The 25962-nt window shown below is 48.2% G+C and overlaps 1 protein-coding gene across 5 annotated transcripts in view; it reads left to right on the top strand.

The window, feature by feature from the left end:
- Positions 1-25962, top strand: part of SCHIP1 (schwannomin interacting protein 1) — a 175923-nt gene that overhangs the window by 22244 nt on the left and 127717 nt on the right. Inside the window, exons 1-2 of one of the 5 annotated variants that reach the window (XM_070072598.1) lie at positions 9779-9873; positions 10320-11018. In XM_070072598.1, coding sequence (XP_069928699.1) covers positions 10338-11018 — 681 coding nt within the window. In that variant the 5' untranslated portion in view covers positions 9779-9873; positions 10320-10337. Of the gene's footprint in view, positions 1-9778; positions 9874-9946; positions 10109-10140; positions 11019-25962 lie in introns of those variants that run through there. The other 4 variants (XM_070072597.1, XM_008266403.4, XM_008266404.4 and 1 more) reach the window with 4 other exon arrangements.

The following is a 25962-nucleotide window of genomic DNA, read 5'->3' as shown; positions in this document are numbered from 1 at the left end:
CTTTTGAAAAATACCTGTTTAAGTCCTTTGCCCATTTTGTAACTGGGTTGTTTGTTTTGCTGTGGTAGAGTTTTTTGATATCTTTATATATTCTGATTATTAATCCTTTATCAGTTGCATAATTTGCAAATAATTTCTCCCACTCTGTTGGTTGCCTCTTCCACTTTGCTGAGTGTTTCTTTTGCAGTGCAGAAGCTTCTCAATTTGATGCCATCCCATTTGTCAATTTTGGCTTTGATTGCCTGTGCCTCTGGGGTCTTTTCCAAGAACTATTTGCCTATTCTAATGTCTTGAAGGGTTTCCTCAATGTTCTCTAATAATTTGATGTATCAGGCTATAGATTTAGGTCTTTAATCCATTTTGAGTGTTTTTATGTAAGGTGTAAAATAGCAGTCTTGCTTCATACTTCTGCATTCAAAGATCCAATTTTCCCTGCACCACTTGTTGAAGAGGCTGTCCTTGCTCCAGGGATTGATTTTAGCTCCTTTGTCAAAGATAAGTTGGTCGTAGATGTGTGGTTTCATTTCTGGAGTTCCTATTCTGTTTCATTGGTCTATCCATCTATTTTTTATGCTAGTACTAGCACACAAGCCTCCCAGTCACAAGCACTCAGCCCCCTATCAATTCACCCAGCCAGACTCAGGCATCTGCTCTGGGCTGGTTGTTGGGCACGTGGACACAAGCTGACACAGCTGTTACGTATGTCCAAAAGGATGCCTGCCCTCTCTTGGCTTGTTACAGGATGCCAGTGCAGGGTGGCTGGGGATAGAGAAACCTGCCCCTTTTATTTTCTCCTCTAGGTTGGCAGGTACACTGTTCCCAACAGGGCTCCAAGCCGAGCTCATTCAGGGCTCTTTCCTAAGTTTTATTGCCAGTGGATTGGGCTACTGCAGTCTGGTCTCACCACACTCTCCAAAGCTGGTGCTGAGGCTCTCAGCTGCTGAGGTCCTGAGTTGTGCACGTCTACACCCTCCATGTAGGGCCATGGTGTCCCTCTAATTTGCATGGAGTTTCCTCTGCCATTTTCTCCCTAATTCTTCCCTGAAACTGCACTCTCTCCACTTTTTAGAAACTATCTTCCCCTAGACTAGAGCAGGAAGCTCTTTCCCTAATCCACCGTCTTGACTCTCTTGAGTATATCAAATACTTTGACAGGTAAAATGTTATCTCATTATTATTGAAATTGCATATCTTTGATTACCAGTGAAATTAAACATTTTTCACATATTGATAGCCTTTCATATATTCCCTGTGAGTTTTGAATTCATGACATACTGATTTTATTCAATCACTTTTATTGATATATGTTGTAAACTTATTTCTTTTAAAGACTTATTTATTTGAAAGGCAGACTGACAAAGGAAGAGACAGAGAAAGCTTCTATCCACTGTTTGACTCCCCAGATGGCTGTAAATGGCTGGGGCTAGGCCAGGCTGAAGCCAAGAGCCTGGAATTCCATGTGAGTCTCCCACGTGGGTGCAGGGACCCAAGCACTTGGGTTATCTTCCACTGCTTTCCCCGTCCAATAGCAGGGAGCTGGCTCAGAAATGGAGCAGCTGGGTCTCAAATAGGAAGTCTGTATATGGGATGCTGGCATTACAGATGGTGGCTTAACCTATAGATGATCTTTTTTAAAAGAAGATTTATTTATTTATTTGAGAGGCATAGTACAAGGACAAGGAGACAGAGAAGTTTTCCATCTGCTTGTTCACTCCCCAAATGGCCACAATGGTTGGAGCTGGGCCCATCTGAGGCCGAAAGTCAGGAGCTTCTTCCTTGTCTCCCATGTATGTGTAGGGGCTCTAGCACTTGGGCCATCTTCCACTGCTTTCCCAGGCTATAAGCAGAGAGCTGGATTGGAAGAAGAGCAGCCTGGACATGAACTGGCACTCACATTAGATTAACTTACTACACCACAGCGCCAGCCTTGATTATCTTTTTTTAAAAAAAGATTTATTTATTTTCTGATAGGCAGAGTTACAGAGAGAGAGGAGAGAGAGAGAGAGAGAGATCTTCCATTCGGTGGTTCACTCCCCAAATGGCTGCAATGACCAGGGTTGGCCAGGCCAAAGCCAGGAGCCAAGAGCATTTTTTGGATCTCTCAATTGTGTGCAGGGGCCCAGGGATGTGACATCCTCTGCTGCTTTCCCAGGTGCATTAGCAGGGAGCTGGATCAGAAGTGGAGCAGCCAGGACTTGAGCCAGCACCCATATGAGATGCCAGTGCTGCAGGCTGCAGCTTAACATCCTATGCTGTAAGTGCCAGCCCCAGATTAGTTATCTTTTTACTCACAGAACAATGCCACCAAACCTACCTAACTTCATCAATGGCATGGCAGATTTGGATAAATGAACCACCTCTGAAGGTTTATGTCTTGTCATTGATTCCTCCTTATTTCACCTGATCATAAGCTTACCATGGAAACCAGGACAGTTTTGAGAATGAAGGAGGGCACCATTAGTAATTAAGCCAGGACAATGGGTGTAAAAAGCAGAACCATCCTGCACAAATCAAAAGCTGTGGTCTCCCCAGTTCTTCCATTTTTCATGTGGACTCAGAAGCCTGGGGATCTAGAACTGGGAGTGAAGGTCCAGGTGGTGACCCAGTGGCAAAGTCAGAATCAACTGTCTTCAGCTTTCCTGTGGACGCCTTTCTGTTATGCTGTGCTATGCAGTGACTCAGACTTGGCCCTGGTACCCACCTCACTCATTTTCCTAGCTCTTGAAGGTATCTGAGGAACAGCCCATCTAACTCTGGCAGCGAGGAAGACTCGGGCAGTGTCACACAACTCTCCTTTAACGATGAGGCCATTGGCCCGCTGAGCACCAGGACTGCCTCAGCCATTGATTAGAGCTACTCACAAGCAGAGCCAAGTCACTCACCAGGGTTCTCTCTTGTTCCACCAAGGTACCTCCACTCCTCCTGCTAGCATTGCGCTGACAACGCCAGCAGTGATTTCCTAAAGCTTCCGAAGCCAGGAAGTGGCCAGAACTGTTTTCACTTCCTAGAGCACCTTGTGAGCATGTAACTCTTTGACAGGCATAACATATCAAAGTACCAGGCGTGCACTCTCTCAGGCACTTCGTGTTGGACCGAATTCCTTGCCTATCACTTAGGTTGCTTTTCTGAGCTCTTGCAGAAAGTGTCTACAAACTTCCCCAACTTTCCCTATGAGCCATTTTATGTACTATATACCTGCAAGAAAGCTCAAAAAAATAAACTCGCAGTTGCTTAGAGGTTGGCATTTATTTCCTAGAATTGCTGGCAAAAATCTTCTGGAGAAGGCCAAAGGAGTTTTGATAATTGGATTTTTGTCATTGCCATCCAGTCTGAGGTAGGACCATATTAGTTAAAGAACAACAGGTTCCCTGCTCAAAACTCATCACTAGAGAACAAATTTCCTACAAACTGAATCCCAACAGAGCCCCTGTGTACCATTGTGCAGGTTGTACATTGCACAACTCCAGAGGGCTCCATTCACAAGTGGTCTGTCCTGGCGGGGGCCTCCTGTGCTGTTCACAACCCGGCACTGTACAGGACACAACCCATGTTGCCATCTGCTGAGGTCCTGACTGACACCTCTGTGTGACTTTTCTCTGATAAAGACACCACCTTCTGCCAGAGTTAGCACTGCTTCCCTTCCCAGGATTAATCTTCACTTCAAACATACAGTCCCTGCATTTCTGTAAGCACTGTGATATTTGGCAAGCTGGGTGTCCAGGTTTTGGATTTGGAAAAGAGCTCACTGGAGCTATCTTTTAAGTACTATTTCACCATTTTATTTTTATTAAGGAAAATGTAGGAAACATACACAATGTATGGTTTGCTAGACTATCACAACATACAGAAAATCATTTTAGGTGTATAGAGGATCTATCTCTAAAATATATACACATACCAACTGGGAAGTTAAGATCAAGTCATTGGCCCTACAAAAATGAAGGGGCAGGCCGGCGCCATGGTTCAATAGGCTAATCCTCCACCTAGCAGTGCCCGCACACCGGGTTCTAGTCCCGGTTGCCCCCCTTCCAGGCCAGCTCTCTGCTATGGCCAGGGAGTGCAGTGGAGGATGGCCCAAATGCTTGGGCCCTGCACCCCATGGGAGACCAGGAGAAGCACCTGGCTCCTGGCTTCGGATCAGCGTGGTGCGCCGGCCGCGGCGGCCATTGGAAGGTGAACCAACAGCAAAAGGAAGACCTTTCTCTCTGTCTCTCTCTCTCACTGTCCACTCTGCCTGTCAAAAAATAAATAAATAAATAAATGAAGGGGCTATGATACCCACCCAAGAGGGCCCACCTGCCTAACAAGATAGACCTTTGTGGATTTAATTTTTTTAAATGAATTTTTTCATTTGAAAGGCAGAGTTTTCAGAGAGACAGAGGAAGTGGGGGGTGGGGGAGAGATTGAATCTTCCATCCACTGGTTCACTCTCCAGATGGCCCCAAGGGCCAGGTCTGTAGACCTTGATTTTGAATTAGTAGAGGAAATAACTGTACCTCCTGACAGGGAAGGTGATGAAAAGATGCAGAGGCATTTTATACTATATTCCCCATACTCTGTAGGATGAAATCTATAAGTTCTTTAGGCTGGAAGAAGCCTTTTAGTTCATTAACTTATTCATTCATTTAATTTATTCTATTTACCAACCACCATGATTATGCAGTCTAGCCCCCTTATGAGAAAACTGTGGTCATAAAGTGAGCTAGAGACAGGGCCAAAACAAAGCCCAGATGTTTCATAGCCAGGACACTTCACCCCGCAGGGCTGTTAAATATCCCCTTGCAGTTACACTCAGGTGATGAAATAGGAAAGCATCTGTGTACTGCATGTGACTTGCATGTAATTCATGCAATAAAGATGAAATACAAACCCTCTGCCAGCCATGTCTTTATTACTCTAAATGCCACAAGAGAAAGAAGGTTCAGTGTCAGGGCTAATAATTTGAGAATTAGTTTGGGGTTTTTGCAAGTAAATCTTTTCCTACCTATTTACAGTCTTTATGACTCAAATATTTCAATCATGCCCTTTCTCAATTGTTGCCTTTACAGATTAAAATCTATAAATAGCACTGAGCCCTGAACACAATGTTTTTATCCCTACCCTTGGCCCTCGAAATAGTAATCCAGACAGTGTTCTATGGATGATAGAGTGCATACCCCAATCTCACAGTGGCTTCCTTCTTAAAGGATTTGTTTGGCAGGGGTGAGGGCGGGTTCTGAAATTGTGCTGTTTCATTTCTTGATGGGTCCATTCCCTTCCTTTGCACCACGGCATTGCCCAAGTTGCTGAATTGGGTGGTGGCTGAGCAAGTCCAGCACATGTGAGCAAAGGAGAACAGCTGCTCTTGCCAGCTGCCTTCTCTTCTGTATAGGCACAGATAACACACACGGAGCCTATGTGGTGCAGGAGACTGACGTCTTGTCTGAGGCTGCTGTAAGCAGACCCTCCGTGACATTTTTGCTTGGCAACCCATCTATGTGCGGCAAGACCAGGAGTTACTGAGCCACTTAGTCACTTAACTGAGTGACTAAGAATAAGAATTCTGAGTCCAAACTACCCAGGTTCAAATTCCTGCTCTGCCACCTCCTACCCTCCCAGTTTTCAGACATTTGGCAAATTTCTTAACCCCACTGTTCTCAGCCTTCTTACCTGTAAATGGAGATAAAAATGATTTCTGTACAGGGTTCTTGAAGATTAGATGAGTTAGATATAATTAATTCCAGCAAGAAATATCTACTAAGCTTCTATTCCATTGCAGTTACTATGAACAAGAGGGAAATGGCCCATCACTACATGAAATTTAGAGTGTTTTTTCACGGGGAGCCCTGACCTATTTAAGGGTTATAAAGTCAATGTAGTGAAGTATGACCAGATTTCATTTTATTTATCTTTTAAGTTTTTATTTATTTTCATTTTATTTGAAAGGGAGAGAGACAGAGAGAGAGAGAGAGAGAGAGAATCTTCTATGTATTGATTCATTTCCTAAATGCCTACAACAGCCAAAGCTGGGCCAGACTAAATTTAGGAGCTAGGGACTCAAACTGGGTCTCCCACATAGGTGGCAGGAACCAAGTACTTGAACCATTACCTGCTGGAAGTTGGAATTGGAAGCAGAGCCAGGACTCCAACCTAGGTACTCTGATATGGGATGCCGGTGTCCTAAGCACTCTCTTAATTGCTGTGTCTAAAGCTTATCCCCACGTTTAATTTTTTTTGTTGTTTTAAATGAATTAGAATAGGATTTTACAAAAAAGTTTCATACACCTTTTTCTTTCTCAGTTACATATATTTGCATAATATATGTGTGACCTGGGTCTTCAGATAAAATAGATTTCTTACTATGAGTCTAGAAGGGAAGAGAAGCAATTAAATAGCAATCTCAGTACAATGCAGCGAGTGTCATGGGCACACAGGAAGGTTGCCTGATCCAGTTGGGTAGGAACAGAGAATCAGCCGAGCCTCCCAGGAAGAACTGACTTTTAAGCAGACTTATAGGATAGGTTAAACATTGTCAAAATCACCTAGGGGTGACTGGGAAGCAGGTCCTATAAGGGCAATGAGGGAGAGGCTGATAAAGCAAGCGAGAGACTTGTTCAGATTCCCGTTTTTGTAAGGCCACTCTGGCTGCAAAGAGGAGAATGGGCAGGGATTCATTGGGAAATGATTTAGTAATTTCAGGACACAGTGGCCTAGACTAGGGTAAGGATGGTGAGTATTTGAGAGATGGAATTGACAGGTCTTTAACAATTGATGGAAGGTGGTGCAACAGGGGTCTGGGATGACTGCCACTTGTCTCACACTGCTGATGTCTAACTTACAAAGGTTTCAGAAGGCTGTATTAGTTAGCTCTGAAACATTATAACAAGGCTTGGGCCCCTGCCACCCATGTGGGAGACCCAGATGGAGCTCTTGGCTCCTGGCTTCAGCCCGGCCCAGCCTTGGCTGTTGTAGCTATCTAGGGAATGAACCCGTGGATAGAAGATTTCTCTCTGTGTGTCTCTTCTCTGTGACTCTGTCATTGTAATAAATAAATACTACAAAAATAATAAAGTGTTACAACAAAATATCTGAAACCAGCTACTTATGAAGCAAAGAGGTTTGTTTTCATTCATGGTTCTGGAGGTTCACAGTCCAAGATCAGCCAGCCACATTTGTGTGGCATGTGATGAGGATAGTGGATGGCAACAGGGCGGGGGCGGGGGCAGGGGCGGGGATCGCAGGGCAGAGACAGAGACTGAGCCCCACTCAGCCTTTACACTCTTGGGAGAACTGCCTTCTGAGGACACACTTCCAGTGCCCAGAGGACTTCCCCCTGGACCCATCTCCTAAACACCATAACTGGATGAGTGCAGTTTAAATGCCTGTATGAGTTCAGGAGCCAAATCGCATTCAATCCATAGCAGGGACAAAGTTCCAAGGCCCTAACTTGAGGACATACTCCTGTAAACAGTAAGACAGGACCTTTCAATCACTTTGCAAATCATCCTTTCATTCTGCTGGACGTATTTGCAGACTGTTGCTGGCCTAGAAGTTGGCAGGGCTTCTTGTTCCAAAGTGGGAGGGTTCTTGGCATGAGATGGCAGGCTGGAAACAAGGGTGGAAAATGAGCTAGCCAAACACCTTGCAGAGAAAAGGAAAAGGGAAACCTGGTACTTTCTTATCTGATCCAGAATATCTGGTCAGAAAATAATTTAAAAGTACAGATAATTCAAAGATGTTTATATTTGGCTTTGAAATGCCATGCATTTTTGGCAGTGGGTTTACCCTGCCAAATGTTTTTCTTAGGCCTTATTTTGCATTTCCTGAGCACAGACCATCTGGACAGCAGGGGGATAAGCTGGAGCCCAGGAGGGAGTCTGGGTGGCTAGCTGGGGAGGCCCCAGAGTTTAAAAATTGAATTGGGACCACAACTCTCCTTTATGCCCTAGTTGGTCAACACTTATCTACCTGTGTCCTGCCCAGAGCAGGAAGCTACTTCTGACCTAAGCCTTGCCAGGTCACACAAGGATCTCAGAACTAGCTGCCTTGTTCCCAGCATGAGCTGCTTCCTACCCACACCTTTGCCAACTCCACCTGCTACCTTCCACCCCTCCCACCCCCCATCCAGGGTGGCAGCCAGGGCTCCAGAGCAACCTCAGAACCAAGCCAGATTTGGAGATGATGCAAGCTGTTTGCAGATGTTACCATAAACCAAGGACACTTTAAGTCACCATGGTCTGGTCCTGTTATGCAGAACTGACCAGACCAGAAAGCCTCTTTTCCTGCTATTCATGAGACTGTTGCCTGCAGACACTTAAGAGGTTGGCTTATCTTCCCTGTCTCAGCCCTACTTAGAGGAGGAAAGATAGGCCTCATCGGAATGACTTGAACAAAGGGTCTCTGCACCAAATCCCTGCTGGGGCCTGGAAGAATTGTCAGGGTGGCAGTCACTCCCCACTGAGGAATCCCAAGCATTCCCCTGTGCCTCTGTCTGGAGTGTGCCAAGCAGGGTGGTGGCTTAGTTCCAGCTAGAAAGTACTGGGAATAACTACTAACAGGCCCACTCCGGCTGTTCCTCTAACTGCCTTTCCTCACAGTGTAAGGTGGGGTCTATTCTATGTAATCGCTGCAGAAGAGGAGGGCATTTCCCATTTCCCAGCGTCCCAGTCTCTCAGGTGAAACTCCATCCCAGAAAACGCTTCATTTTTCAAAGGCGTCCTGTTGATCCTTCCGCGTTTTCCAAGCCTTGGTGTCTTTTCACTTCACGCAAACTCAGGCAAACCCGCGTGTGCTTTCGAAAAACCCAGTACAGGGTCCTTGACTCAGTAACTAGGAAAAAAAAAAAAAAAAAAAAAAAGGAAGCAAAGCCCGCGAGTGTGCCAGGAGCACCGGGATATTCGCCTCTTCCCCTCCCTCAAGGTTTCCATGGCAGGTGGTGGAAGACCTCCACCGCCCTGCCGACCAGCCGCCTCGAACATTTCTCTCTCCTCGCCCCAAACACGCACCTCTCTGAGGTCATCCTCAGCGTGCAGTCCGGAGGGAGGATGGAGACCTGAGCTAAAGCAACAGGTCCCACCCACAGTGTAAACTTGGAAAAGGGATCGGCGAGGCGACTGGAGCCGGGCGGTGGAGGGGAGGAAGAAGGTGGGAGGGAAATGATGGTGCTTGACCATCGAGCCCACGTCACTCGGGCTCCCGCCTGGGCAGTGTATGTGTACGGGGGCGGAAGGTCCTTTAGGAGGTCACCCGGGCACGGCCGCGTGGGTTAGGAGGCGCCGGGCCCCGCGCTTCGGGGTGCCAGGAGCGGCCGCCGGGTAAATGAGCCCTGCAGAGAGGCCTTGAGGCGCGGCCAGCGAACGGGAGTGTCTGGGGCGGAAACGCACCACCCTCCCCAAGGGACAGCCCTGGCGAAGTGGCTGTGTCTACTCCGCAAGCAGCCCGGCCCCCTGCCGGCCGGCCTTTCCCCGGCCTCTCCAGCCCATGCCAGCCCGGCTTCCAGCTCCAGCCGGCGACCGCGAAATCCGGGATCGGACTGCGCCGCGCCCGGCAGCCTCTGGGCATGCTCGGTGGCGGGACCGGCTCCGCCGCTCGGCAGGCAGGCGCGTCCTCCCTCCCCCAGGGCGGCGGCGGCGGCCGCGGCGCCTGCAGGGCTCCGGGCACGCGGGCCGACACACCTCCGGGGGAGGCGAAGCGGGGGACCACCCGCCCCGCGCGGCCCCCACCCGAGGCTCGGGGCGGGCAGGAGGCGGGGCCGGCGGGGCGGCGCGGAGGCGGGAGGGAGCCCGCTGGTGCCTGCGGCTCCTTAGAAAGTAAAGCTCGCCGAGCCGGCTCCCCGCGGCCGCGGGGCGGGGCGGGGCGGGGCCAGGTGGGGGTGGTCGCGGAGCCGCGAGCGAGGTGCGAAATTAGTAGCCGCCCACCATCTTCTGGGTTCCCGCCTCCCCCCCCCCCCCCCCCCCGCCCCGGGAATTCGGATTCTCTGGGAAAGTGTCTGATTCTCGGAGAATCCTCGGGGCGGGGTGCAGGGGCGCGCCTGGCGCAAAATGGTTAAAACAAAGTCCGCGCGCGCGCCGGGATTCCGCGTATGAAAAGTGTGCGCGCCGTGGCTGGGCTCCCCTTGGCTAATTTGAGGGTTAGTTTCCCGCAGGAAGTCTGGGTGTGGGAGGGGAGGCCGGGCAGCAGGGACGCCTCGGGCTGGTGCGGTCTCCCGCTCCCAGGCCTCCCGGGAGGACGCACCTTGGACCGGGCGGGCGCGGGGCCCGGGGCGTTCGCGGCGGGCGGAGGGCGGCGGGCGGCCGGAGCAGGCTCGGCCCGGCGGCTCACTCTCTGCCTCCTCCCCCCAGGATTACCGAGAGGATGGGATGGATCTAGGCAGTGACGCCGGCAGCAGCAGCAGCAGCAGCAGCAGCAGCCGCGCCAGTTCGCAGTCCAACTCCACCAAAGTGACCCCTTGCTCCGAGTGCAAATCCTCGTCGTCGCCGGGGGGCAGTCTGGACTTGGTGTCTGCCCTGGAGGACTATGAGGAGCCCTTTCCGGTCTACCAGAAGAAGGTGATTGATGAGTGGGCGCCGGAGGAGGACGTGGAGGAGGAGGAAGAGGAGGACGAGCGAGGGTACCGGGATGACCGCTGTCCGGCCCGGGAGCCGGGGGACGTGAGCGCCAGGACCGGCGGCGGCGGCGGCTGCGGGGGCAGGAGCGCCACCACCGCAATGCCGCCCCCGATGCCCAACGGCAACCTCCACGCGCACGACCCTCAGGACCTCAGGCACAATGGCAACGTGGTGGTGGCCAGCCGGCTGAGCGGCTCCCGGGGCCCCCGCCGGGCTATCCAGAAACCCCAGCCGGCAGGGGGCCGGCGCGGCGGCCGGGGCCCAGCGGCGGGGGGGCTTTGCGGCCAGCCTCCGGACAGCGGGACCTGCGTCCCCGAAGAGCCCCCGGTGCCCCCTATGGACTGGGAGGCGCTGGAGAAGCATCTGGCGGGGTTGCAGTTCCGGGAGCAGGAGGTGCGGAACCAGAGCCAGGCAAGGACCAACTCCACCTCCGTAAGTTGGCCGGGGTGCGTGCCCACGCGCGCGCTCGCGCACACGCCCCGCGCGCAGCTCGCGGCCCCATTCATCCTTCCCCCCCGGGGGAGGGCGGGAAGCCTGCCTTCGGCGCCCCTGGGGTACGCTGTCTCGGTCTGGGAGCTGTCTGGCTTGGCAGGATGGGTGGGGAGGAGGGAGGGACAGCCCAGAGGGCAGCGGAAAGTCGGGCTAGTGGAAGCGGCGACTCATTTTGATGGAATTACTTGTGGAGACGAGGTTGTGAGTCACTTGCCTGAAAATAAATCCGGGGAGATTTTGGCACGGAAGCCAGCGCCTGCGTGGGAGATTTCCAGTCGTAATAGTTGTGGCTTTGTCGATCGTGGTGGCTCTCCCTTCCTTGCCGCTGATGTCTCGCCCATAGCTAGGCTGCCCCTGTGCACACGCACGCAGTCGCCTGCTCGCACCTCCGCTCTGGCCCCAAGATTTGCTCCATGTCGCGTTTGAGCGGCTGCTCCTGTCTTTGGATGGATTGACCGCCCTCCCCTAAGACTTCCCTTCCTGCGGAACCTGGGCTATTGTTGACCCTGGGGGAGCTGGATGAACTGGGCTGCCAGGATGAGGGACGGGGTCCCTGCTGGTGTCGCCTGACTCACTCCCTCCTTGATAACGGAGCCACTTACAGTTCCTTCCTGGAGGCTACTGCCTCGGTTCAGGAGTGCCAGACGGTGCGGGGACGAAGGGCTGCATCCCTAATAAGAAGCCCTGGCAGGTTCCTTCTTGTCTCGAGATCTTTTTTTGCCCCGGAGAGGAAAGCAGATAAATGACTTAAAAGCATCACGAGTGTAGCTCCCTCATTTATCATTGTTTGGAGATAAAGCAACAGTTGTAGTTTGAAGTCGTTAATGATGTTCCTAAATGGGGCCTGGGGGCACGGTTTAAATGAGCGGTGCTGGGTGTGGGACAGCTGTGCAGCAGGATGGGAAAATGCTTGCCTTGCAGGTGTAATTTTTCCCTGGCTCCGCGGCCCCAGGGCTCCTGGAAATTGGGTGCGTGCACTTCTGACTTTAAGGGTGAGGATGGTAACTGCGTTTTTACAAGAAATTGGCTTGGCTTCTCTGGGAGCCCTTGGCTGGCGAGCCCACTGGTTAGTGTCCCTGGAGAAACTACCTGTTAAATTAACGCATTCATTTTAATCCCAGCTGTTGGAAGTTTACCATGGCCATGAACAGACATAGAATCTTTCCATTATAGCCACTGTGATGTCTTGTATGTACCTTGTGATAGAAAAAACATCCTTTTCCTCTGTACTGCCTGAGAAAAATACCTCCTTAACCTCCCTGGACCTGACACAGGACTTCCTCTCCACGGCCTTTCCACATTCCAAGAAAGTGCAGTAATTGCCCATACAAGTCTGTGCAAAGTTAGGCTTTGTCATGGTGACAAAAGTTAGGAAGGGAAACATTCAGGAAGAGAAACATTCACTTGTTACCCCCTGTGGTTCTCAGGGCAGCAGTTACTCCTGTGTCCCTGTGGGTCCTCACTCTGGTGAGGGGAGGTGGGAATACAGGCGGCCTCTCCTCCCGGACCTTAAAGGCAACGACTTCCCTGAGAGACCCCTGCCAGCCCCTCACCACACACACACACACACACACACACACACACACACACACACCTCTTCTCTTGTTATTGTGAAGAAAGGACTCTTTCCTTTTTTGGTCAGTCTTCCTCACCTACTGAACCGTTAGCATGTTTGGATTTCTTCCTCCCACCCCACCCCACTCCGGATGTTTCTTCCACAGGTTCCGTAGCTTTTTTTTTTTTTTTTAAAAAGATTTATATATTGGGGCCAGCACTGTGGTGCAGTGGGTTACCACCCTGGCCTGAAGCACCAGCATCCCATGTGGATGCCGGTCCAAGACCTGGCTGCTCCACTTCTGATCAGGCTCTCTGCTGTGGCCTGGGAAGGCAGTGGAAGATGGCCCAAGTCCTTGGGCCCCTGCACCTGCATGGAAGACCTGGAGGAAGCTCCTGGCTCCTGGCTCCTGGCTTCGGATCAGAACAGCTCCAGCTATTGCGGCCATTGGGGAGTGAACCAGCAGATGGAAGGCCTCTCTCTCTCTCATTCTCTCTCTCTCTCTCTCTCTTTCTGTTTAACTTTCAAATTGAATAATTTTATTTGAAAGGCAGAGTTACTGAGAGGCTGAGGCAGAGAGAGAGAGAGAGAGAGAGAGAGGCCTTCCATCTGCTGGTTCACTCCCCAGATGGCCACAATGATTGGAGCTGCGCCAATCCAAAGCCAGGAGCCAGGAGCTTCTCCAGGGTCTTCCATGCAGGGATCTGGGCCATCCTCCACTGCCTTCCCACACCACAGCAGAGAGCTGGATCGGAAGTGGAGCAGCCGGTACTCGAACTGGCACCTGTATGGGATGCCAGCACTGCAAGTGGCACCTTTACCCTCTACACCACAGTGCCAACCCTGTTCCATGGCTTTAAAGCAAGTCTGTGAATAGGAAAATGGGGGCAGTTAATATCAAACTTTCCCATATTTGAGTTTGTGTCTGAATGAAACTGCTAGTCTACATTGGTTTAAAATGTGTGTTTCAGACTTCAGTTACCTGTGAAATCACCTTAGCATTTAAGGTAGAGAAATAAGAGTGGGCTACCATACTACCATGTCTGCCACCTGGTCACGATAAGCTTGGTGGATTTTTAAAAATTTATTATTTTTTTAATATAAAGAAAACAGGTTTAATGTAGTTCAATACAGATTTCTAAGACTATAGTGATACTTTCCTTCCTTGAGCGTGGCGGTTTTGTTTTGGGTCACAATATGAAGTTTAATTCTCACTATGGAGTGCTGTCAGAAAAGTTTGAAAACCACTGATTTAAAAAAAAAGGACGGGAGATTGTACAATGATGAGTGCAGAAAATCTGAGGCTAGCGAAGGAGCCGTGTAGAAGACAAGGCCTGTCTTGAGGGCATTGTTAAAGCACATGTGTTTTTTGCTGTTCTTTAAAATGGTGTGTATAAATACACCTAGGAGGCTGTCATGCATACCAGGAGGAGGGGGAGAGCAGATGAAGGGGTAGTTTTTCTTCATCAAGAGAACTTCTCCGCCCCCTCCACCTTAGGGCTTTTGCGCTTGATGTTAACTGTGCTTGCCATCTCTGCCTTGCAGATCAGCTCACCTCTTGCCAGCTCAGAGAGGTTGCTTCTGGCCTGGTAAAGTACCAGCACTCCACCCAGACCAGGACTCCTGTGTGTTGTCTTCCTAGTGCTTGTCACCCCCTGACATTGGCTTGCGCCATTCTCCTTGTTTGCGGTCTTTCTGAAATTGAGGTGAAGGGATCTTGCCTGTCTTTTCATTGCTACAGTCTAGTGCCTGGAAAGTAGTAGACTTTCAGATGTGTGGGGAAGGGAGGAAAGAGGAGGAAGGGAGAGAGGGAGTTTTGTAAGTCGCACACGCCCCATTTTCAATCTGGCCCCCTTGTTTTATAGTTGAGAAAACAGGTCCAGGAAGGGTAAGTGATTTGCCCAAGAGCTCAGTGAAAAAGCAATGGAAAGGGTTTTGACCTTGCTTCTGGCACAAGAACATGTGTTTTTCTCTCTTTAGTGGTAAAACAACTTGAAGTGAGAAGTAGGAGCGCCCACTTTCCTGAAATAACAAAGGATTTCCTGATGACCGGTTCCTTAGGATGAAGCAGAGAGGCACTGGGGCGGGATTGAAATCCCAGGACTGCCTCTGCTCACGGGCAGCTTTGTTTTGTTTTCCATAGCACAGCGCTGAGTTCCGCGGAGCACGGGGCCCACTCTTCCTCACCACTGCCATGTCACTCTCCAAAGGAAGACTGAGGCCTCAACCGTGTCAGATGTCAGCTGGCCCTAATCCAGGCAGAGTGAGGCAAAGATTGAAAATCCACAGTGAGTGGGTGGGATTTAAAACCTCAGGCCAGGCCAGCGCCGGGCTCAATAGGCTAATCCTCCGCCTGCGGCGCCGGCACACCGGGTTCTAGTCCTGGTCGGGGAACTGGATTCTGTCCCGGTTGCCCCTCTTCCAGGCCAGCTCTCTACTATGGCCCGGGAGTGCAGTAGAGGATGGCCCAAGTGCCCGGGAGTGCAGTGGAGGATGGCCCAAGTGCTTGGGTCCTGCACCCCATGGGAGACCAGGAGAAGCACCTGGCTCCTGCCTTTGGATCAGTGCGGTGCGCAAGCCGTGGTGGCCATTGGAGGGTGAACCAACGGCAAAGGCAAAGGAAGACCTTTCTCTCTGTCTCTCTCTCTCTCTCACTGTCCACTCTGCCTGTCAATAAATAAATAAATAAATAAACCTCAGGCCAACCTCTACCTTGTGATGAGTTTGAGCAACTTAATCTCTCCTTTGGAGCCCAGATGCTGTCTGGAACTGTCAGAGCTCAGAGGGGACCCGAGGAGCCCTGAAGCACACACTCTGGTGACTCCATTCCATGCTGCCTTCTCTGGGGGCACCGTGACAGGCCTGTGTCACCCCAGGTGGCCCAACCCCCAGAGCAGCAGGTCTGTGCAACTCACAGTAACTCACATTGTGCCTGGCACAAATGCTTGGCTTACGCAGAGAGGGTGAGAGGTTCCACCCACCAACCCAGACTACTGCCAGAGACACCCTCCTCCAGGTGGGTGGCCCTGCTCCTGGGCATCCTGCCCTGTCCAGTGTCCCTGTGAACAGTCCTGCTTGTCTCACGGGCCATCCACAGAGGGAAGAAGGATTCTGCATATCAGGGCCTTTGATGTCTTTGTTCAGACGCAATTCCTACCTCCTTGCTTACTCAGACTCTGGTGAGCTGGCTTGGATTGTCTTGGGGAAAACCAGGAGCTTCTGTTCAAGTTTCCCTGTTTGGCCCCCAACAGTAGACTTTCTCTTCTCTTCTGCTTCTCTAAGACCTTGGTGTTTCCCTGCATCACAATCCTTCCTGTTCCTGGGACTTCTTTAAGTAGAATTGGAGAACTCCCTGCCTCAGTGTCCTCCTTTTCCTAAGTGGAATACTGTTTCACCTCTTTTTCTCCATGGTTTTTCTTTTAATTAAATTGAAATATTTTTTAAATTTATTTGAAAGGCAGAGTTACAGAGAGAGAGAGAGAGAGAGAGAGAGAGAGACAGACCAGGGAAAGGTCTTCTATCCGTTGGTTCAGTCCCCAAATGGTCTCAACACAGGGGCTGTGTCAGACTGAAGCCAGGAGCTTCTTCCAGGTCTCCCATGTGGATGCAGGAGCCCAAGCACTCGGGCCATCTTCTGCTGCTTTCCCAGGTGCATTAGCAGGGAGCTGGATCGGAAGTGGAGCATTCCCTGCTGCCTTCTCAAAGAACTGGTGCTCATATGGGATGTCGGCTTTTGCAAGAAGCTGCTTAACTTACAATGCCATGTCACAGGCTCTGCATAGTTTTTCTGAGGGCTCTTCTTCTGCTCCTCCATGCTTAGCCTATTCTGTCAGTCTCTGGGAACTCAGTCCCTTTTTTTCTCTTTGTGACTCTTTAAATATAGTTGCATTGAAGTATAATTGGCATACTATCAACTGAAATCAATTATATTTTGATAAGTTTTGACTAATGTGAGTCATATGTATGGCATATGCATGAATTTTGAGATGCCCGTGAAACCATCACCTAAATCCAGATAATGAACATACCCAGCACCCCCAAAAGTATTCTCACATCCCTTTGTAATGCCCCCATCTTGCCTCTGCTCAATCATTGATCTGGTTTTTATACTGTAGATTATCTTACACTCTCTAAAATTAACATGGAGTAGAGTCATACAGTATATATTCATTTTTGTCTGACTTCTTTCATTCAACAGGTGATTATTTTGAGAGTTACTACGCATGTTATGATATTGATCTTGTCCTTTCAGTGGTAGAGTAGCCTTCCGTTTCATGGATATACCTTATTCACTGGCTGATGGATGCTTGGATTGTTTCTAGATGAGGGCCATAGCAAATAAAAGCACTATGAACAGGCCTTTGCGTGGAAGTACCCACTTCATTTCTCTTGGGTAAATATCTAGGAGTAGGGCAGCAGCATCCTGTGGCAGGTGTGTGTTTAGCTTCATAAGAAGCTGCCTCACTGTCTTCCAAAGAAGCTGTGCTTTCTGTTGCCATTGCCATGACTCTTAGTGCACGGACTAGAACCTCGGCCCCCCTCCCTTCTGTCTCTCTGTTCCCTCAGCATCTTTGGTGCTCTGCAGCATGTCTCCCTTCAGGTGACTGGAGTAGCTGTTCCCCTCCCTCTTAACGACCGCACTAGAGAGACAGCAATAGGATCACATGTTGTACCCAACCAAAGTCATTAAACCAGTTGTTTGAAAACAAAAAGAAATCATTTTAAAATTATAGACGAGTTCTGCTTGTAAACCTGACACATTTTAAGTGTTGTTTTATTATATTTTAGTGCCCCGGACAGGTGCATTTTCCTCACTTAATGAGAAGATGAGAATAATTTTAATTGACACGTTAATTGAAAGCAAATTCTCCTGATGAAGTTACTTCCAAAACGCTTGAAAATAATTTGTCTTTTTATTTGTTTATACTATTAGCGAGTAGCAAACTTTAAACTACCTACATTTCGTCCTAGAATGATACTAATTACAGGTTATTTTCCATGTATTATTCTGTAAGAATTACAGCCTAGTTACTCCTTCCCTGTCAACGGCAGCACTAAACAAGCTTGAATGGCTGAATAGTTTGTTTCCCTAGTTACTTGGGCTATGTTTAAATTACGTGAATTCCTGCTTTTATAGCCAGAATAAAGATGTCTTTAGTATTCCTGCAAAATATAGTGTGGTTTATAAGTTTAATAAGTTACGTGACCCGGCAGCCTAGGACGTGACATTGCAGACATTCTCTGTGCTACGCAGCTGTCACTTGTTCCTGGTAGAGGGCACACCGTGTGGTAGGTTTTTACTGAAACTAGAAATTTCCCAGGCTAAATGTATTCTGTACTACAGCCTTTTCCCTTCAAGTATCTTTACCAGAAGGAAGAGTTCTTTGCCTACTTTTCTAATGTAGGCTGATTTTTTTATTTTTCATTAGCATATACTCAAGATTTCTGAACAGAGATGGTTGGGTTTTTAAAAAAATAGGTTGCAGGTAAAACACAACTGAACAGTTTTCCAAATTTTAACAATAGCATATTTGTCCTGGGGCTATGTGTGTGTGTGTGTATGTGTGTGCGTGCAGTTAAGCTGCCATTGAAGGGTACATCATACTGTAGAACTGCCTTTTGAAATGTTGTAGTTGGATTAAAAGAAATCTTCACCTATTAGTTGGTTTACACATTATTATCCTTTTTTTTTTTTTTTTTTTAATTCATTTGAGAGGCAGAGAGACAAAGAAAGCTATCCAATCCCCTGGCATTCCCCAAATGCCCCAGTGGCTCCTGCTGGACCAGGTTGAAGCGGGGAGCTAATAACTCCATCTAGGTCTCCCACATGGATTACAGGGACCTAACTACTTGAGCTATCACCTGCTACCTCCCAGGGTACACATTAGCAGGAACCTAGAATCAGGGTAGAGTTGCAACTTGAGCCCAACCAATCCAGTATATGCCAGATGTTTGCCTCAACAGTCAGTGGACCTTTTAAACATCCCAAGAAGAAACTTCAGGGTGTACATCTGAAAGTCATATGTTGTCATCATGCACTTGTTGAGTTCTTTGAACATCTTACCACAAGCATCGTGTTGTCTTCCTCCTTCTCTTTCCGACTTTGCCTGTGTCTTCAACTCTAGCTCCCTTGCTCTCTGGCATTCCCTAGTTCCTCACTCATTGGAAGCCCCAGTAGTAGCTCAGTAGCAGGTCCACCACCTGCTGTCCCCCTCATTGCCCATCACTGGACTTCCCTGTGGCCCACCTCTTTGGGACTTAAGACCCCACCTTTGGGAAAGCTTGGCCAGATCATCTCAACTTTGAACAGGCTCTCTTTCTTTCAAACATCTTACTCCATGTGTATACTGTTTACTTGTACATGCATTTTAAAAGGCTTTCAGAAAACTGAACAAGGCAGTTACAATTCCATTTCTGTTTTAGAAATGAGAAAACTGAGCCCAGCAAGGTTCAGGGTCTTGCCTACAGTCTCCTGCCTGACAGAGGTCTACCTCTGCTTCCAGCTTCCTTGGGGGACATCACAAGCATTCGTTGGCTTGTATTCTCAGTTACCTGCCCATGGGTGATCTCTGTTCTTTGAAGCTGTGTGCAGTCCCTTGTCCCTGTCAAACACCTGTACACACATACTACAGTCACATTCCCTTGAGAACCTGGGTCAAACTGCTTAATACATTTTGTACCAGCCTTTCTGTTTAGTTCTTTAACTCACTCAAAGCTTTTACACTGTTAACTTTCTTATTAGTGCCCATAATAGTAATTTCAGGTGCTTTCTTAAAAGTTTATCTAGGGGCTGCCGTGGTGGCATGGCCGGTAAAGCTGCCGCCTGAGGTGCCGGCATCCCATATGGGCACTGGTTCAAGTCTAGACTGTTCCACTTCCAATCCAGCTCTCTGCTATGGCCTGGAAAGCAGTAGAAGATGGCCCAAGTCCTTGGGCCCCTGCACCCATGTGGGAGACCCAGAAGAAGCTCCTGGCTCCTGGCTTCAGATCGGCCCAGCTCCAGCCATTGTGTCCATTTGGGGAGTGAACCAGAGAATGGAAGACCTTTTTCTCTGTCTCTCCCTCTCACTGTCTGTAACTCTACTTCTCAAATAAATAAATAAAATCTTAAAAAAGAAAAAGCTTATCTAAACATGATGGCATTGCATTTGCATGGAAAAACAGAAATGTGTTTATGCTCCTGGACCTCTTCCCCTGAAGAAATGAACGATGTTCTTTTCTTATTTTCAAAGTGGTCTTACCAAACAGCCTCTTCCAAATGCCTTTTCTTCCCTGCTTTGTGCCACTTGAGCTGTGAGGACAGGTGACACTTTTTCCTGTCATTTCCTGGGAGTCTCTTCTGTGCCCAACTGCTGTGGACAGGAGTATTTCCCATGGAAAAGCAGTAGGATTTCCGAGAGAGAAAGCATCTGGGAAGTCACGATCAAACCTTCCCTGTGCTCTACCGAGGAAGCCTGCGCTGCTCCCTCTGCCCAGGCCTGCCCCAGCCTGCCCCCGTGCCAGGCCCCGAATCCCACTCAATTCCCACTTTTAGTGAACTCTGCCCTTCTTGGCTGGTGGTGCCACTTTTTTTTTTCTTTGTTTTAATAACAGGTGTTTCCAAAACCAAGTTTGGAGGACAGCTCCAATCTCAGCATTTAAGATCTTCCAAAACAGGGAAGTAGATTCTAATTTTCATCCCTTGATAGGAAAATTTTCATTTACTGTTTCTTCTTTTTTCTTTGTTCGAAATGGACGCTGTCAGGAACGGTTGAGAAAATCGCTTTCTTCTCTTCCTTCCTTGGGGCTTCAGCTCATCACTGTGCATATTTCTACCAGCAGAGCAGGGCTCCCTGGCCTGGCATTTCTCTCCCCCGTGGCGCCTTTCCTTTTCCAGCTGTCAGCACCTTGGCTGGGCTGGACAGCCCCCTCCCTTCTCAGCATTGGGCAACTCAACAGGGGCTTAGGGACGACTGAGACTGGACTTTGTAAGGAACCCAAAAGTTGCAGGGGGCAGAGGAGGGAGCACAGAGGGTTCGAGTCACCTCTCTGCTTGTCGCCTCCATTTACAAAAGCCCATCACGGCACTCAGGGTTGGGGGGTCCTGGATTCAGAGCAGGGGAAGAGAATGTCCCTGTGTGGCTCCTCCCACAAGTGCAGGCTTACTGTGTTCCTTCCAGAGTGTTAACTGGATATTTTGTTGTACCCCAAGAAAAATAGCAAAAGCAAAGAAGGACTAGAAGCCAAGTATTTGTGGGGTTCATAAAATAGTCTAAATTCGGACACACCTAGCATGTTTAGAATATGGCTGGAAGTGAGGAATAGAAAAGGAAACGTAAAGACAAGGAGATGTGTTTGGGTGTTTTTTCGCCTGTGGGATGTTTCTGGGGTTCCCAGTTCCATTTGTAAGGTTCAGCCCTTACTAATTCTTCTTGTCGGGTCTGGGGTGGCTTAGCTGTTACTCTCCCTTCAAGTTGTTTCAGATACTCGCGGCTCATTGGGTTTTTTGCTTTGCTTTGCTTTGCTTTGGGCTGCTACTTCCCTTTTGTGAATAATTGCCATTTTCTGTATATATTTGTTAAGTAATTTTGTCAAGAATATTTTATCACCAGTCTTTAACACCTGTCATTATCTTCTAGTTCATGCATACACTTCACCTAATTTTAGTCTCTCCACCTGATCTGGTTTTCAATACTTGTATCAGTGTAGGTTATTCCTATTTTTTTTCTAGTGTGGTGATATTTTCTTCATCAAATATCAGTAATTCAAAAAGATGAAGGCTTAGGCTAGGAAATACCCAGGTGCCAGGACTGAACTCCACCAGTGTTTGTACAGCCCCAGGTTTATAGTTCTTTTAAAGTCCTGTAAACCTATTTTTTATTTACATCTGATAGGAGGTTATAAGAAAGCAAAACTTACTGGAAGCTACAGGGGCATCAATTCTGTTCAACCTAGGGGTGGGCATTGTGGCATAGCAGGTAAAGCCGCTGCCTGTGATGCCCTGGCATCCCTTGTGGGCACTGGTTTGTGCTCTGGCTGCTCCACTTCCAATCCAGCTCCCTGCTAATGGCCTGGGAAGGCAATGGAAGATGGCCCAAGTCCTTGGGCCCCTGTACCCACATGGGAGACCCAGATGAAGCTCCTGGTTCCTGGCTTCAGCCTGGCCATTGTGGCCACCTAGGGAATAAACCAGCAGATGGAAGAACTCTTCCCCTCCCTCTCTCTCCCCTTCTGTAAGTCTGTAAGTCAAATAAAGAAATAAATGCATCTTTAATTTTTTTTTCCTTCAACCTAGTTGTGTATATCAAATTTCCTAATAATTGCAACTTGTATCTGCATATTTTACTGATACCCATGCATCTCCACCCAGAGAGCTTATATTTATTTGTAACTGAATGCCCTTTTTGGTACATCCATCATCAGCAATATCACATTCATCTTTTTCTTTCTTCCATCCCTCAAAGCCCCTTAGTATTTATGGTTCATGACAGGGACTGTGAATCTTTCTTCCTTGAGACATTAGCATGATACACCAAAAAAAAAGAGAAAGCTTCCATTTTTATGGATTACAAGAAGCAGCATATTAGTCAGCAGCTGATTTCTGCAAATTTGTCAATTCCAGAGGGTTTTATTGCCCATGTCCTAATAGAGATGATTGATCCCTCTAAAATGTCCTTGTAGAACTAAATGTCTTAGTTATTCATGGAGTTTTTTTTTTTTTTTTTTAACAAGATATTACAAAAAGCTGCAAAGTGTGGGTTGGGCCTCCTTCTCCAGATGGAGGGACAGTGATGCTGCATTATCCTCGGGTGGGTTCCCGGATGTTCAGAGGGCACGGAGCAGAGCACGCGGCCTCCAGTGAGTGCCTCCTGCATAGGCCTCAGCTGAGCAGAGCACTGCCGCCCCTCTGCAGAGTGTACCCACTGCTTCCTCCTCTAGAGTCCCGCCTGCCTGCTCATGAGCCCGAGTGTTTGCCCTTCTGTGTGTACACGGGACCAGCTGAGTCCCTAGGAAAGCGTCTCTTCTAGTGCTGGGCACCTCTGGTGGCCAGGCCCTTTCCTGCTCTGAGGATGCAGAGAGGAAGCCAGGCCCCCTCCCTGGCCGGCCGGTGGTGGTCAGGGTGCACTTGCTCACGACTGGTCTGTGCGCGTGCCTGGACAAAACCAAGGTAAGTCACGGCAGCGGCTGAACTCCTGTAACTTGACGCTGCTTTCTTCTTGGTTTGCCTTATATGGAGAGAAATTTGCTGTCTGGGAAAGTTTAAAGGGATTGAAATAATTTCCTCATAATTCCTAAGATCTCCGGCAGTGTTACAAATTTAGATTTGAGATCACAACATTATAAAATAAAGCAAAAACAGAGAGGTTGCTATGTCATAAAATGCCTGGGATATTTTTAATGTCAAGCTCAGCAGCGTAAAAGCTCGTACCCTTTTTACTCACCCAAAGGAAGAGTAGTGTTAAATTTATTTCCAAAATAGGAAGGGGCTAACCCTCTGGGAGACTGGTGCAGTATCTTCTTAGAAAAGAACTGAGAGGCTTAATCTACACTCTTCTAAAAATAACGTGTTTTCAAATAGTTTCAAAACCAATTTAGTCTGCCTGTGTTTCTGTTCGTGGCACCAGTAGCTAAAAGCTATCCTACTTAGGAATATTGCAGACAGTTTTTTTCCCTTTGTGCACTGTTATGTAATTTTTGGTCCATTTTGACCTTGTCTGACACTTGATGAGCAACTACATCGCACATGCTCTGTCCTTTGTGTTTTTCGCTTCAAAATCAGTTCTGTGGGGAATAAGAGAATGGAGCACTGGGATTTTATTTTTGAACACTTAAGTTATATAACCAGTGATCTGAGTCCTGTCTGGCCCACAGTGGCCCCATAGTCTGACCCAAATAGCCCTTAAAATAAGATCTCATTCTAGAAGGACAACTTTAGGCAGCATCAATTTTAAAACCTTTGGGACCCCTGCTCTGCTATGATGTAGTGATTTAAATGTTAGCTTTATTTTCCTTGAGTTTCATATAGAGACTCTCAGAGTTAACGTACCATTGTTGTGCCTGTAGTGACACATGAAAACCCCCTGTAGAAGTCCCACTGTGCGAGAAGCTGCATCGGAGCTCTGCCTCATTAGTAAACAGTCACCCTGGGAGTCAGTATATGAGAGCTGGAAGGGACTCCCGAGCAAGGGTGGCAAACTCACAAGCTTTTGTCGCCATGCCAGAGCAGAGTCAGCATTCTGATAGGGGGAAGTCCATGACCCGGCAGTGGATGAGAACCATCGTGGCTGTTAAACATTGGCAAGTAACTTTAAATGCATGCAGACATTTGTGGGGCTAACTGGTCTGTGGTTGAAAAGACAGCTTTTAGGGTACTAGGTTCCCAGCGCACACCTCACCCGACCTCCAGTCACCTTACAGATGAGGAAGCTGAGACCCAGAGAGGTGAAGCGCCTCTCCTGAAGTGGGGGTGAGGTGGAGCAAGGCGGGGTTGGTGCCATTCTGGAAGGGAGCGCTCTTCGGGCAGAAAACCCACCAGAGTGTTGTTCCTGTTCATTGACAGCAGGGTAGCTTTTTTTTCCCTTTCCATCAGTGCTTAAAATAATTAAAAATAATAACATCCAGGGGAAAACACAAGAGGTACTGCACACCTATCTCTCTTTCATTGATTTTTTTATACACATCCCATTAGCATTTACTTTTCTCTTTCATCTTCAAAGCAGTTCAAAAGCTAATTTATCATTTGGACTCGGGGAAGTGTATCATGACTTATTTTTCATTATTTATGAGTAATGAAAAGGGAAGCACTCTTTAAGACCAGGTTATCTTAATGTAAACACACACACACAGAGACACACACACTGACTGCAGGAAATGTGTGTGGCCTCAGCTCTTTTGTCTACTGGAAGCTTGTCTGAGAGCATTTAATTCCAAAAGTGGTGGTAATGAGTTTTGACAAAATTGCTGTTACTCAGAGTCCAATAAAACTTCATTGCTGCATTGTATTGAGATTTTATTTCATTGCCCCATTACTGCAAAATATTGAGGAGGGCCCATTGAAAGTATGGAGTTTGGGAGTTTTTTCCTGCCTAGAGCCTACTGGCTTTAAGTTAAAAAGTCATCATAGATTTCAAGTAAGCCGTTCAAGTTTGGGATATTTATTCGCTTTTCTTTAGGAAAGTAGGAAGCATACCTCATATTAACGTTATTAAAAACGTTATTTTGGCATAGTTTTAGATTTATAGAAAAGTTACAAAGATAGTAAAGAAAGTTCCTGAATACTCTTCACCAGATGCCCTGAATGTTAAAATCTTACAGAACTATGGTACAGTTGTCAGCACTAAGACATGAATGTTGGCATGATACTGCTGCTTCAACTGCAGACTTTATTCAGATTTATGTTGAACCTTATTTTTAAAAAAAATTATTTATTTTGAAAGAGAGAGGGAGAGACATTCTATCTGCTTGTTATTCCCCAGATGGCCTCAATGGCTAGCGCTGGGCCAGCCTGAAGCCAGGAGCTTCTTTTAGGTCTCCCATGTGGGTGCAGAGACCCAAACACTTGCCCAGGCACATCCACACATAGCTGGATCAGAAGTGGAGCAGCCTAGACACAAACCAGTGCCCATGTGGGATGCCGGTGTCCCAGGCTGTGGCTTAACCCGCTGTGCCACAGTGCCAGCTCCTATGTTGGATTTTAAAGTTAATAAGTCTGTGTTAAACTGTTCAACAAGCCGGTGCCGCTGCTCAATAGGCTAATCCTCCGCCTGCGGTGCCAGCACACCGGGTTCTAGTCCTGGTCAGGGTGCCGGATTCTGTCCCAGTTGCTCCTCTTCCAGTCCATCTCTCTGCTGTGGCCCAGGAAGGCAGTGGAGGATGGCCCAGTGCTTGGGCCCTGCACCCACATGGGAGAACAGGAGAAGCACCTGGCTCCTGGCTTCGGATCAGTGCGGTGTGCCGGCCACAGCAGCCATTGGGGGGTGAACTAATGGAAAAAGGAAGATCTTTCTCTCTGTCTCTCTCACTGGCCATTCTGCCTGTCCAAAAAAAAAAAAAAAAAAAAAAAAAGCTGTTCAACAAAAGTAATAAATAGTATATCCTTGTAGCTGTGACTTGAAATGGGCAGAGTTGGGTCCCTCCATATTTTGCATCACCTCTCCCCAAAGTCGTCTCAAGCAAGTGTGAAGTCTAAGTAAAAGCATGCTGGTGTATTTGCTTTGCAAATGCCTCTTGAAGAGGAGTCTGTAATCCCATCTCCCACCAGGCTGCCTTGCCTGGAACTCTGCAGCTGCCTGCTGGAGAAGACAAATGTTAGGAGGAGCGAGTCCAGAGAGGAACGCACCCTCCCTGCCT

The sequence above is a fragment of the Oryctolagus cuniculus genome, chromosome 4 (assembly GCF_964237555.1).
Source record: "Oryctolagus cuniculus chromosome 4, mOryCun1.1, whole genome shotgun sequence".
Taxonomy (NCBI): domain Eukaryota; kingdom Metazoa; phylum Chordata; class Mammalia; order Lagomorpha; family Leporidae; genus Oryctolagus; species Oryctolagus cuniculus.
This window is presented reverse-complemented; position numbering and strand designations above follow the sequence as displayed.